At 39.1% G+C, this 13,409-nt stretch overlaps 1 protein-coding gene across 2 annotated transcripts in view; it reads left to right on the top strand.

The window, feature by feature from the left end:
* PTPRG (protein tyrosine phosphatase receptor type G) overlaps positions 1-13,409 on the top strand; it is a 796,984-nt gene that overhangs the window by 522,866 nt on the left and 260,709 nt on the right. For both annotated transcript variants that reach the window (XM_072650205.1, XM_072650203.1), the window contains exon 5: positions 12,589-12,684. In XM_072650205.1, the coding sequence (XP_072506306.1) occupies positions 12,589-12,684 (96 nt within the window). The remainder of the gene's footprint in view (positions 1-12,588; positions 12,685-13,409) is intronic.

The raw sequence follows: 13,409 nt of genomic DNA, 5'->3' as shown, positions 1-13,409 counted from the left end.
ATACCTTGGAGAGCACTTCACAGTTCCAACAATGCTGTCATGTATATTAACTAATATGGTCTCTGACACCATGCTATGAGTTAGACAGGGCTGTCCTAATTTACCCATGAGAAGGCCAGAGCCCAGATGGATAAAAGTGATTTGTTCAAGGTCACATAGCCAGGATAGAGCGGAGCTGGGACATCTTGTCCAGTGTGCTTTCCACTAATTATATCGCCCCTCTGCTTATAAGATTACAAAATTCAAGATTTCATAATCTCATAATTATGACATTCAAGGTCACACTCTGGGAAATTCACAGGGATGCAGATCTTTCCTCCAACAGTTTTCTGGACTCTGATCAAAACAATTACACTGGCAAAGGTCCATTATCCTTACCATGGAGACATTAAACAACTTCCTAAAAAGTCCTTGCCGTGTAACCCAGTTTCACTTTTCTTCTAGGATTCCAACTCAGCCAATGTTGAGTTTTACTGTCAGAACTTTTGTTTAGCTTTCTTCTTTTCTGTAGTATTCAGTATTTACTGAACATTCATGTGCTGCCATTTTGTGGTTAGGTAAGCTACCGTTAGACTGAATAAATCTCATTTTTATCCAGGAGTCTCTATGGAGTTAATCACATAGTTTGGACAAAACAAGTAAGGCTTTTCATGTTTACCTCCATGCTAGAATGGAAGAGGAATTTCAGTGAAAGTGTACTCTGTGTGTGTGTGTGTGTGTGTGTGTGTGTGTGTGTGTGTGTGTGTGTGTGTGTTCATGGGAGAGACAGAGACAGAGAGAAAGAGAGAGAGAGATGGTCAAACATTAGTTACTCCAAATGCCCTATTTTCCTTTGAAGAAAGTAAGACCTAGAAATCTAGGTAACACAGGAGATAAGAGTGCTTGGCCTGGAGTCAGAAAGGCCTACTTTCCAATCAGACCTCAGATACTTGATAACTGTATAATTCTGAGCAGGTCATTAACTTCTATTTACCTCAGTTTTCTCAACTGCAAAACAGGGATAACAATAGCCCCTACTTCACAGGATTTTGATGAGATATTTGTAAAGCTCTTAGCACATAGTAGGAACTATCCCTTCCCTTTCCTTCCCTCCTCTCCCCTTCTCATTCCATTTCTCCAAGGTCATCTTTGTTTCTGTTTGATTTAATTTGATGTCATATAGAGGAGAACCTTGGTTTGAAGAATGGCCCACACCTCTGGTCCCTGACAATTCATTGCTATTACCAACCCTAGCTGGTTTTCTTACTGAAGCTAGAGGTTCTAAGGCAGTCTCTATGAACAGATGTGGACCCAAGCATTGAAATAACTTGTCACTCCTAGATGAAAACAGCTCATTGGGAATGCTTTTCTCATAGTGTGTCTCAAACACATCTTTGTATACCTAGGACAGCTTGGAATGAGGTTCAATCCACTTGCAGAAAGCAAAAAGAAAAGCAGTCAATTCAGGTGAAGGGAACTATTTAAAGAACAATGTGCCAGTTGATTTGGTGGTGCCCCCCTTCAGAAAACCATATGAGTCTGTGGAGCCTGCCTAGGAAATATTACCCATAGCTATCCCAAGACTGATTTCCTTGATTTATATAAATTAAAACATTGGTGATTCCTGCCAGGAGATTTGAACATTGGATTTACTTTGTGCTAATCATTTTCTTATGGATACCTGAGCCTTCTGGCATTTAACTTTTGGGGGAAATTTAGTTTTCTAGGTAATCCAGGTGTAATTAGTCTTTTTTTTCCCCACACTCTACTGAGAGGTATTTAAACTGTGAGACAAGGAGTAATCCACTCATTATACTTGTGATTCTTTTTTTAAAAATATCATTTATAAATTCACAGCACTATTGTTTTCCCTCCCAAAATACCTTTAGTGAAATTCTAAATGGAATATCAGAGTTAGGGCAAAGCACAGTTAGGAAGACCTTTCAGTGAGTAGGGAACCAATGAACCATATTTCAAAGATTTCTTGTATTTCAAAACAGAAGACATATCGCCGATTCCTAGTTGGATTTTGAATGATTTATAACCTTTTATTTGTGGTGGAGTGTTGCAATCTATGTTGTCATGGAAATTCTATTGAATTTATAGTTCCATTTATCCAAAACGATTTTCCAGACTTCATTTCATGGTGAATCATGTGGCAGTTACTCCGGGTACAAAGCAATTTCTAAAAAGTTTCATATTATAAAGAGCATAAACACCAGAGAGGCTATTTTCCTATTCGTGAACTACAAATGAGTTTAAGATATAGCTGAAGACACAATTCCCCCTTCTCCTCCCCTCTGTGTTCCCAGGATGTTAAGCTTGGCCTCATGACATAACCACCTAAATAATAATAGCTCTCATATAGTTCTTTAAGGTTTGCAAAGTGCTTTATAAATATCTTGTTTTATCCTCACAACAACCTTGGGAGGAAAGTGTTATCATTATCCTTGTTTTCGAGACGAAGAAAATGAGGTAGAGAGAGATTAAGTGCTTACTTAGGATCACCCAGTTAGGAAATCTGGCTCAAAGACTGGATTTGATCTCAGGTCTTCCTGACTCGAGATCCAGAACTCTAACCATTGTGAATCCAAGCAGCCCTCATACTTGTAACAGACATGCACTAGAGACTAAGGGTTTTTTTGTATCGAAAAGAATATTAGTTAAAGCCACAGGACTGCTAAAATGCAGATGAAATTTTTCTAGTAGATATTTGTTCATAGAGAAAACATACTTATCCTCATACTTATATCCCTTAATAACAGGTCTACCCCCCTCATAATCAACAATAATAATAATGATAACTAACATTTATCATTTTAGTTTAGTTCCGAAGTTTTCAACTGTGTTTGACTCTCCATGACCCCATTTGGGTTTTTCTTGGTAGATATATTGGATTGGTTTGCCATTTCCTTCTCCAACTCATTTTACAGATAAGAGAACTGAGGCAAACAGGGTTCAACAACTTTCACAGGGTCACAAAGTATCTGAGACCAGATTTTAACTCAGGAAGATGAGTCTTCCTGACACCAGGCCCTGCACTCTATCCACTTCACCATCTGGCTGCCCCAACATTTATATGATGCTATAAAATTTGTTATGTGATAGATTGATCAATCTAGATAGATATGTGTATATGTGTGTATGTGTATATGTGCACACATATACATACATGTGTATGCATATGTAAAATTTAATGCTCACAATAACCCTGTGACAATTAAGGTGCAATTATTATCTTCATTTTATAGTTGAGGAAACTGAGGCAGAGAAAGAGGTTATCTGATATGGTCAGGATTGCCCAGCTTGTGATTGAGGAAGGATTTGAACTCAAGTCTCTAAAACCAATGTACTAACTACGCTACTTCCTAGCAGGAGGTGGGATAGATATCAGAGATGCTCTTTGTTTTCCATCTTCCTCTTCCATATGACAGCTAAGGAGAAAGGCTCTCTCTGTAGACTGAGGAGGAGTCTTTTGTAACTTTGCTTTGTGACCTACACTGCAGGTCCAGGGCTTAGTCACAGAGCTCAAATGCCAGATCCCCCATTCGCCTCAGCCCCTATTACTAGATGTTGAATCTAGGCTCCCCCTTGTTCTAATTGCCAAAAGTTAGCATTTACACCATTTCACTGTCAGGTGAGTGAGTTGGCTGCACTACAAAATAGGAGCAGAGAGTAGCCAAATTGCCATTCCATAAGGCATCCAAAGAAGTAAATATTCACAGAATCACTAAATGTCAGAGCTAGAAGAGATCTCCAATGGCACCTGAAAAAAGATCCCATCTACCCCATATAGGACAAGTGCTCATCCAGGCTTTGCTGAAGACCTTTAAGGGGAAGAGAGCCCAAAACCTCCTGAGGCAGCCCGTTCTATCATGATTGTTCATAATTTGACTCTCTCCCTTGCTCCTCCCTCCTCCCACTCCACCCCCTTAATTTTCCTGCTTCTACCTTCTGGAGCCAAGCAGAACTATCTAAACTCTCTTCCACATCCTTCAGATACTTGAAGACAGCTATTAGGTACCACCCACTCCATCCCCCAAGTCCATCCCTTAACATCTCTGCACTTCAGTTTCTCCATCAGTAAAAATAAATGCTCTCAGAGGCCCCTTCCAGATCTCAAATCCTGTAACTCTGTTCTCAGGTAGCCCAGATGCTCAAAATATCTTATTTTTGTCTCTGAAAGGAATTTATAATGAAGCACACCTTAGTAAAAATTGGGAAGAACACAGCAGGACTCTTACCATAGATATGTATTAATAACTAGGAGTACTGCACACCTAGAGACAGGTGCTAAAATTAAGTATTTATTTGATTTATCAGCTACATCACTGAAAAAGCAATTCCTTAAAAATCAGTGGGCATATTAAGTTCTAATGGAATAATGAGCTCCATGTGAGCACTGGGGGTGGGGAGCAGAGAAAGGATAGAGATCGACAGACATCCCCCTCCCTCATCCCAACATGTTGGTTGTGTTTTAAGTAAAAGAGCATCAGTGCATTTTGTTACTTTTTTTTATTCTGATTTTGTATTTTGGTTTTTGGTTGTTTTATTTTTTAAGAAAAAATGGAACCCAACAGTAAGAAAGTTGAAAGCAATTTCATGTTATAGGGCTGTAGGTGGGGGGAAAGGGAAATAATTAAGGATTCGCATGTTCAAGAATTAACGGTATTATATAAAGCAAATATTATAAGCAAAATGTTTATTTTAATGCTATTGAGTCTATAAAAAACACTGTGTATCTGCTACTGTTTGGAGCTGTATTCATCTAAAAATACTCTTCCACTTGAGTTCTAAGATACCAGCACAAGTAACATTTGGCATCACCTACCTGGCAAAAGCTTTAAGAAATTGGCCAGGCCTTTTGAATATTTCACTTTTGATTTTCCTTTCCATGGCTGTTCTTGATATGAAAGAAAAGGAGTTATGGTCATATGGTGAATTTCTGACTTAGTGTGAATCATCAATGTCATGTATGTTACAGGGTGTCCCAAAAGTCTGAGTGCATTTTCAAACTTTAATAGTTTCAAACTACAGTAAGAATTTTGAGACACTCCATATTCCAAGTTTGTTCTTCTCACACTTATCTTGCAAGAGCCATAAGTAATAGATTCTTGTTGGCATTGCAATGAAGCAAGAGAGGAGGAATTTGAATGGTCTTAGGAGAAACCTGTGATTAGACTCTTTTGGATGACTGACTTGAAAGGAAGATAACAGTGAAAAGGAAGCAAAAGGCTAGCTGCCTATAATTATTCATCTTCCCCAGGCTACTATAACAAAAAGTTTCAGATCTTTCTCCTGTCATTGGTGCCTTTTGACATGGCCGTATGAGATTCAGCCTCTGTGCATTTATGGTTGTGTGTCAAGAGGGGTATGCAGGCACATGCATGTAGGACGGTTTAGTTCTGTGGTTAGTGATGGAGTTTAGAGAGATGGGGTTGGGAATGCATGTCTAATGGGAGCCATATCTGGGGTGGTGGGAAGGGAATTTACATTATAACTGTTGTATATTTAAAAGGAACAGCAAGTTGTACAGTGTAGATTTGTTGTTTCATGTACAATCATATTTTTTGTTGTATTATGTTATGGAAATACTAATTTTATTGCATAATTTAAAAAAAATAAATTTGAGAGAGAGAGAGAGAGAGAGAGAGAGAGAGAGAGAGAGAGAGAGAGAGAGGTATGGTTAGGGAGGAGGCTATCCCTAACTGGTTGATCTAGTCCTGAGACCCTGTGTGTCTCTGCATTCCAGCATGCTCCCATGCAAACAGAGATGGATATATCAGAATGGCATAACTCTAAACCCAAGCCATCCCTGCATGGGGAATGGAGAGTAGGAAGGAAACCGATTTAACACAGAGCTGAGAGAAGGATTAAGGGAAGCCAAAAAAGGTAACACTGTATTTGTTACAAAGATAATGGATGAAATAATCCTTTCTCATAACTAACTTCCATTTGAATGAGGGAGATCACAAGAGCATTTACAAATAAGTAAAAGGCAGTTAAATATGAAAATGATTAGAGAGGGTGGGGAGGCATCCGGAAAGTCTTCATGTAGAAGGTAAATGTTAGGCACTTAATAAATGCTTGTTGATTGATTTAATTGAATTTTGCCTTCCATTAGCACATATAATTGACAGTTGACTTTAAGACTCAACTGTAGCAGTAAAGAACAACAATGTTCATCTATTGCAGGATCCCAGTTCATAAGCTGGAAGGGACCTTTGAGTCCATCTATTCCAACCCCCTCATTTTACAGATGAAGAAACTGAGTCCCAGAAAGATTCAGTGATTTCATATAAACAGTAGCAAGTGACAGAGCTGGGATTTGAACCCAGATCCTTTGATTCAGTCTAGCTCCCTTCCTACTGTATCATACCTTTGGGCAAATCCCTCTATCACCTGTGCTTCCTGTCTCGTTGGCCATTAAACAATTTATCTTCTTATGACATTTCTAGTATTACACTTGTTATCTAAAGCTTATTAAGAGAAAAAAAACTAGTGAGAAATTGAAGGACCAATGAGAAGAGAAACTAGATGTATGCATTATCCTTGTACCCTATAATATTGTAGCATTGACTGTTGGGAATTGGATCCTTAGAAAGCCTGTTATTGACTCCCTACTATAGGAAGGGAAGTGTTATGTAGTCACATGTTCATTAAGCCTTTATCATAGATTGTCTATATCTATAGCTTAGCTTTTGCATTTTCAGTAATTAGGGCTTTCGTGATCCAGTTTGTTCCCCACCCTACCAAGTCAGTTCTGTAATGCCGTGATAATGTCAGGTGATAATCATGTTGAATCTCCCCTTTGTGGAATGTAAATACCATGGACAGCTGGGGAGGGGAAGAGTGATGTGGTAGGGAGAGAGAGAAAAGCTAGTCAGAAAGAGTCACTCACAAAGACTCAGTAAGGCCCAGTGAAATATCCACATGTATATCCAAAAATGCTGGAGCCAGCTCAAACCAGCTGGAGAGAGCTGGTTGTTAAATTTTCAGTGTAGACATTTACACTTGGGAAATCAGCAAATGCCACAAAATCAGGACTTTATTGTTTTGTTGATTGTCTAGACTTAAGAAAGTTATGGAGAAAAATGTTAATCTCCTCCTCCAGTTGCTGATTGCTAAACAATTTAATAGCACACCCCTGCTTCAGTCATAAAACAGAATTCTAAGCACTTAATACATGTTTCCCCAGCCTATCCCCCTTTCTTCCTAAATGCCTGGAATGTGACTGTCTGCATTACCCACCTCCTATGGATGTTAGGAGATTCAGATGAGATGGGATTTCAAACTCGAAAGCACCATGTAAACACGAGTTTTCACAAACAGATTCAGCACATAGTTGTCTTTGTAATGAATAGGTTTCTTCCTTGGGTTCTTAGAGGATCATGGGATCTTAGATCCAGAGCTGGGACTTCAGCAGCTACCAGCTCCAACCTCCTCATTTTGCAGATGAGGAAACTGAGACTCAGGGAGGCACATTTCCCCAACGTCACAGCATCAATTGAATAACTGAGGCTTACTGAGTAACTGAAGGGGTCCACCTTTGGAAGAGCTGCTTATTTATACAATCCTTTTCATTTTCTTCTGTGTTTTGTTGTTCACCCATTTCAGTCTTGTCTGACTCTTCCTGACCTCATTTGGGATTTTCTTGGCAGATGAATTACAGTAATTCACCATTTCCTTTTCCAGTCCATTTTACAAATAAGGAAATCAAAGCAGATAGGGTTAAGTGACTTGTCCAGAATGACACAGTTTTGAGGTCAGATTTGAACTCAGTTCTTCCTGACTCCAGGCCCAACACTCTATCCACTGTGCCACCTGGCTGCCTTCTTTGTATATATGTTGGTTAATGGTTGATGGTTCATGTTTTATGTTCATGAGAACAAGACAAGCAATCAAAGAGAAATAAGGAGGGAGGCACTTAGCATAGCCCTGGTGGGTGATGGGAGTGTTGAATGCTACCTGTCTTCCTACCTTGAATGTGCTGAATTAATAATTCCCCCTCCCTTCCTGCTCATCTCAGAAACTGGTCCTGGCCAAAGATTTTGTCAAGCCCTTTCAGAAAATAACAAATGCTTTTCTTTACCGACCCTCCCTCCCTTTCCTCTTCTCTCCTTCCTCCTAACTTCCCCTCCTTCCCCTGCACCTATCCTCCTACCTTACCTTACATTGCTTCTTTTCTCTTCTGTCTTCCTTCCTCTTTTCTTTCTGTCCCAGGCTACACAATTCAACAGTTCACTTTGTGGGAGACCTGTGTCTGGAAAACAAAATAATCATCTTAGCCCTCAGTAGGGTGTTCTGATAAGGGCCTTCCTAATCCACATCATCCAAAAAAAAATTCTCAAAATCCCTTCCTTTTTTAAAAAATAACCAAAGTTGTAGATGAAAGTACCCTTGAACACAAAATTTAAAATACTTTTCATCTCCTGCTTCACAAAACATTTATTAAACAATACTGTTTCTCTCCTTGTTTTTACTCTAGGGTTGCATTCTGCAAACAGGTCAAATTGGAGAACCGCCATTTTAACAAGGAAGTGAAATGTAATTTTCTGAATTTACTGAAAACTAAGGAGTTTCTCCCTGGCTTAGTTGAACCCAAAGCAATTCAGCCAATATTGAATGGTTTTAATTTGAACTTCAATGAATGGATTTTTCTCAGTGTAAATTCGTGAAGGCTAAAGCTGTCCAAACCTGGCAGCACTACATTTGTAAGAAACTGACAGAACCAGTGGAAATTGAGGGCCTAGGGGATAGGGGCAGGAGTGATAAGTAGAGAGGAGAGAGGGGAGGTATACATGTTTACTTGTGTAGATTAGAAAATACTCGATAATAATATTTCCTAAACTTCAACCCTAATCCTGCCCATCCTTCCTTTCTAAGAAATTTGCCTACTCACAGTACTTTTCCAAACAAGAATATCTCCCAGTCTTAACTTCTGTTTCTTGTATTCAATATCTGTCACTGTCTTTTGACCTGCAACCTTCTAATCAGTTGGTCTAATGAACTGCTCTAACCAGTAAACATAGCTTAGATCTGTGTGTAAGGACTGAACTGGAACTTCCTTTATTTAATTTCAAGTAACTGACTCAATCTTGAGACCAAGACCTCTATGAAGGAAATTGGAAAGTGTCGTTCTGAACAGTGAAAGCAAAACTGGCCAATATACTATTTTTCTCTCAGGTCCAGAAGAACTCTGAAAAATCCAGTTCTCTGGATTTTTATTGGAATGTGTAAGATAGAAGTCAAGGGACTCTTCTCAATATTGGGCATACAAAAGAATTCCATGACCTGAATTTTTTGTTTGTTTGCTGAATTGATCTAGATACAAACAACTTGTAATGATGGTAATGTTTGCCAAAATACACCTAAAGCTAAATTGATTTATTTACTGCTTATGTTAAATAAGGATCCATTAGGAAAGAGAATGTAAAATACCAATGTTTAATGGCAGACCCCAGTTCACATCTATGTAATATTTCTAAACTATTTGGACTCTTGATTAAAAGTAGAGCTACAACTAGCTAGAGTGTGAGCACAGTGTTCACCAGGGGTGTGGCTACTAAGGGGTTTGAGTACACCCTACAATGTTGCAAGGTTTCTTTCCTTTTGAAAGATTAGATACTTTTGATGAGGTAGGAGAGAAGATGAGAGGGCTGGGGGGTAGAGGAGAGGTTCAGCAGCTCAACTACTATGGGAGACAACATGTAGCCTTAACATAAATTGAGGTCTTTAGAATATATGGCCATCTGGGCTGCAGATTATACCCCAGGATGATGTTAATACCTCTAAATTTTATTAACCTGTGATTAAGTCTCATTTGTCTTGCGCTGAGTCAGTTATCAAAATGTATGTCATTGAGAATGTTTTTTGTAATTATATTATTATTTAAGTATCTGTAAACATTATAAGCCCTTCCTCAAGCATCAGTCCTGCACACACATACAAGTATAAATACATGTATGTCAAACATATAAGTAATGTGGAAATATATTTAATATGATTGTACATGTATACCTTGTATCAGATTGCATGTTGTATTGGGAGAGGGAAAAATTTAGAACTCACACTCATAAAAATGAATGTTGAAAACTAAAAATGAATTATAAAAAAATAAGTAATCCATATTTTTTTTAAAATTCTCTTCAAAGATTTCATTATCCACCCAAATAATTGATCTAACACAGTGCCCTCATTTCCTCAAATTCCTCAGTTCAAAGACCATCTCTATGTTCATCAGCCAATGCCAGGTTAGTTACATCACATTCAAATTGTTCCATTTTTTAGATTCTTTTGCCATCGCCTTCTCTGCCTACGATCTCCTACAATCTACCTCTCCTCCCACGCCATTTTGTCTCTTTTTGGCCCTCATGACCCTTCTTCCTTTGATTCTACTTTATTCTCTAAGTTTGTCATCCCTGTTCTATACTTCTCTTTTTAAATTTTTAATTTTCATTGACAACTTTTATTTATCCATCACCTTCCATTCTGAGTATATTTCTTGCCTTTGCCTTACCCAGCAAACCATCTCTTGTAACAAAGAATAAAAATGACAGGGGGTGGGGGAAGAGGAAGAAAGCAAATCTGCAAAACTAACTAACATGTCAACCAAATTCGACAGTATATACAGTATTCCACCCCTATCGTCCTTCACCTCTGCAAAGAAAGGAAGTAGGGTGTATTTTCTCACCTCTTCTTTATATCTGACCTTACTTTCTTTTCTAATGGATCTTGTCTCTATGATCAACCATGTCTACAATGTGCCCTCTTTTGTTCTTGAATTTCCTGATTCCTTGACCCTCCAGTGTGCTTCCACTCTTAAATACCCGCACCACCCTTCATTCATGAATAACTACTGCCATGCTCTGATTCAGTTCCAAAGCTGCCAGAGGCAAGGCTGATACTGCCTTGAGTCTGCTGCATGTTTATGCGCTCTAACCCCAAACTGCACCCTCATGGCTGTTCCAGTCCTTCTCTTTTCCCTTTCAGTCCTCAGCACCACTCCACCCACTCATTCTTTGTAGATGACCTGACTTCAGACAGGATTAATGACTTTTCAGACATTCTCTTCTAAGCCTCCCAAAGTCCTTGCCACCTTTTCCTCCCCACACAGTCTGAGAAGAAAAGGCCTTCCTACTTGCTAAGAGAATCTCTTCCATCTACTTTTCCATTGCATCCTCTCCTGTGTGAATTTGCTTTCTCGGACATCCTCTTTGTCTCCAGATTTTTAGAAAGATTAGTCAATGCTCATTTCCATTGCAAAATCATAGGACTTTGGAGCTAAAAGGGACCTTAGGACAGATTTACACCTCCCCTTACACCATTTTTTTTTCTTGTTCAATCATTCAGTCATGTCCAACTCTTCATGAGATCATCCATGGGGTTTTCTTGACAAAGATACTAGAGTGGTTTTCCATTTCCTTCTTCAGTGGATTAAGGCAAACAGAAGTTAAGTGACTTGCCCAGGGTCACACAGCTAGTGAGTGTCTGAGTCAGGTCTTCCTGACTAGAACCAGCTTTCTTTCCATTGAGCCACCTAACTTCCTCCTGACCCCCATTTTAGAGAAGAGGAAACAGGCCCTGAGAGGTTGGGAACCTAACTCACGTGATATACACTACTCTAATTAAATAATACCTTTCAGCTGGAGGTTCCCCTCGCCAGTGCTAGCCAAAGAAAGTAGCAATCCTGATCCTGGTACTCAAGGTTTTCCATGTCCTGGTTCCAGTCTCCCTACCTTCTGCTACCCATGTGACCTTAGGCAAGTCAATTAACTTTTGATTTTCTCATTTGTAAAATGGAATTAGAAGAGATAATCTTTCTGGTCTCTTCCAGGGTTAACTGTAGAACTCTGACTCTGCCCACTGCCTAGCTCCTGTCCACACCACTCCCCTTCATAATCTCCTCACTGAAGCTAAGCAGGACTCCTGGTTGTTCCCTTTTCCCATCCTTCTTGCTCCCTTCCCCATCCTTGTGCCTTTTAGAAATTTCTTGCATTGATACCTTTCGGGCTTCTGGTGCATCCCTCTTTAGAGAAGCAGGGTGGCATACTGGACCTGCATCAGGAAGATACAGGTTTGGACCTTGAATATTCATCTCCTTCCGTAGAAGTCCTACCCTTCCCTCAAGACCTAAGAAAAATGGTGACTTTCTCTGTATCTCATTCCCTAACCACACCCTTATCTCCATCCTGATGATAGGAATTTCCCTCCTCCAATTCCTCATATCACTATGCCTTTTTTTTCTTTGAATTGACCATGTTCTGCACTGTAGCATAGTGAGTTATGTACACTTCATATATGACAAAAGTGAGACTGATGACCTTGCGCAACCCTCCTTCACTCAAACCAAAGTCCAGCGCAAGTCACATCATCATTTTGTCATGGTCTTCTTCAGAAATGAAGGATGAACACCCCAACAGCAATGAGTAACTATAAATATCTGAGTCAGTTATATTGTTGTACCCATACTCCCATACGTAGACAGCACAGTGTCTTACATTTATTAAAAGTTGGTTGAAATTGTCAGTTGACTTGGATCCTAACACACTTTATTTGAGTCAACTTGTCCAAGGAGGCTAACTCTTTAATTTTTCTTTTTCTTAACAGATGCAGATTTACTTTTACAATCCTGATGACTTTGACAGCTTTCAGACAGCAATTTCTGAAAATCGAGTAATAGGAGCCATGGCTGTATTTTTTCAAGTAAGTGAACTGGTAGCTTAAGTACTTCTATCCAGAGAGTTCTCAAACTACTTTTTTTCATTCATTCAATTGTTCTGTGTTTAATGGAGGCATCTGTTTTCTTGTTCACACTTGTCCAAATGAAAGATGGTTCATATTGTTGGATGTGTGATTTAAAATATAAATAAGTATGTTTAGAAACATAATGAATATTTTGGCATGAATTATTCTGATTTTATGACCAACTAACTGGTACACAGATTGGAGAGTACATCTTATTTCTTGGCTAAAGTTTGTGAAGCAGGTTCTCTTAACCTATTAAGAGTCTGATGTAAGAAGTGGTTTTCTTGGGGATGACTTTAAAATTAGACCTTGCTTGCAAGTAGATTAATAAATAGCATCAGTCGCTTTTGTAGAAACCCTCTTTACCCCCTCCCTTCCATTTCCATGGCAACTTAAATTTTTATTGAGACCAGATTTCCACGTCAGTGAATTTATGTACTCCCTTTTACAAAATGCATTTTCCTGAGATGAATGCTCATTTCACCAATGTGTTGGTTCAGCACCCAAAATGCTCTGCTGTACCCCACAGAATGGGTTGCTGATCATGCCATGTAGCCAAGTCCAATTAAAGGATCGTCAGGGAGGGTGGTTTCAACATGTAGATGAGAAGAAAGCTTGTGGTTTTGGAGTGGAGGGCAGGTGGAGAGAAATGTATCAGAATGGCTTTCAAAGACCAGTGAGTA

Source organism: Notamacropus eugenii, chromosome 3 (genome assembly GCF_028372415.1).
Source record: "Notamacropus eugenii isolate mMacEug1 chromosome 3, mMacEug1.pri_v2, whole genome shotgun sequence".
Taxonomy (NCBI): domain Eukaryota; kingdom Metazoa; phylum Chordata; class Mammalia; order Diprotodontia; family Macropodidae; genus Notamacropus; species Notamacropus eugenii.
Note: the sequence above shows the minus strand (reverse complement) of the source record. Positions and strands in the feature narration are given on the sequence as shown.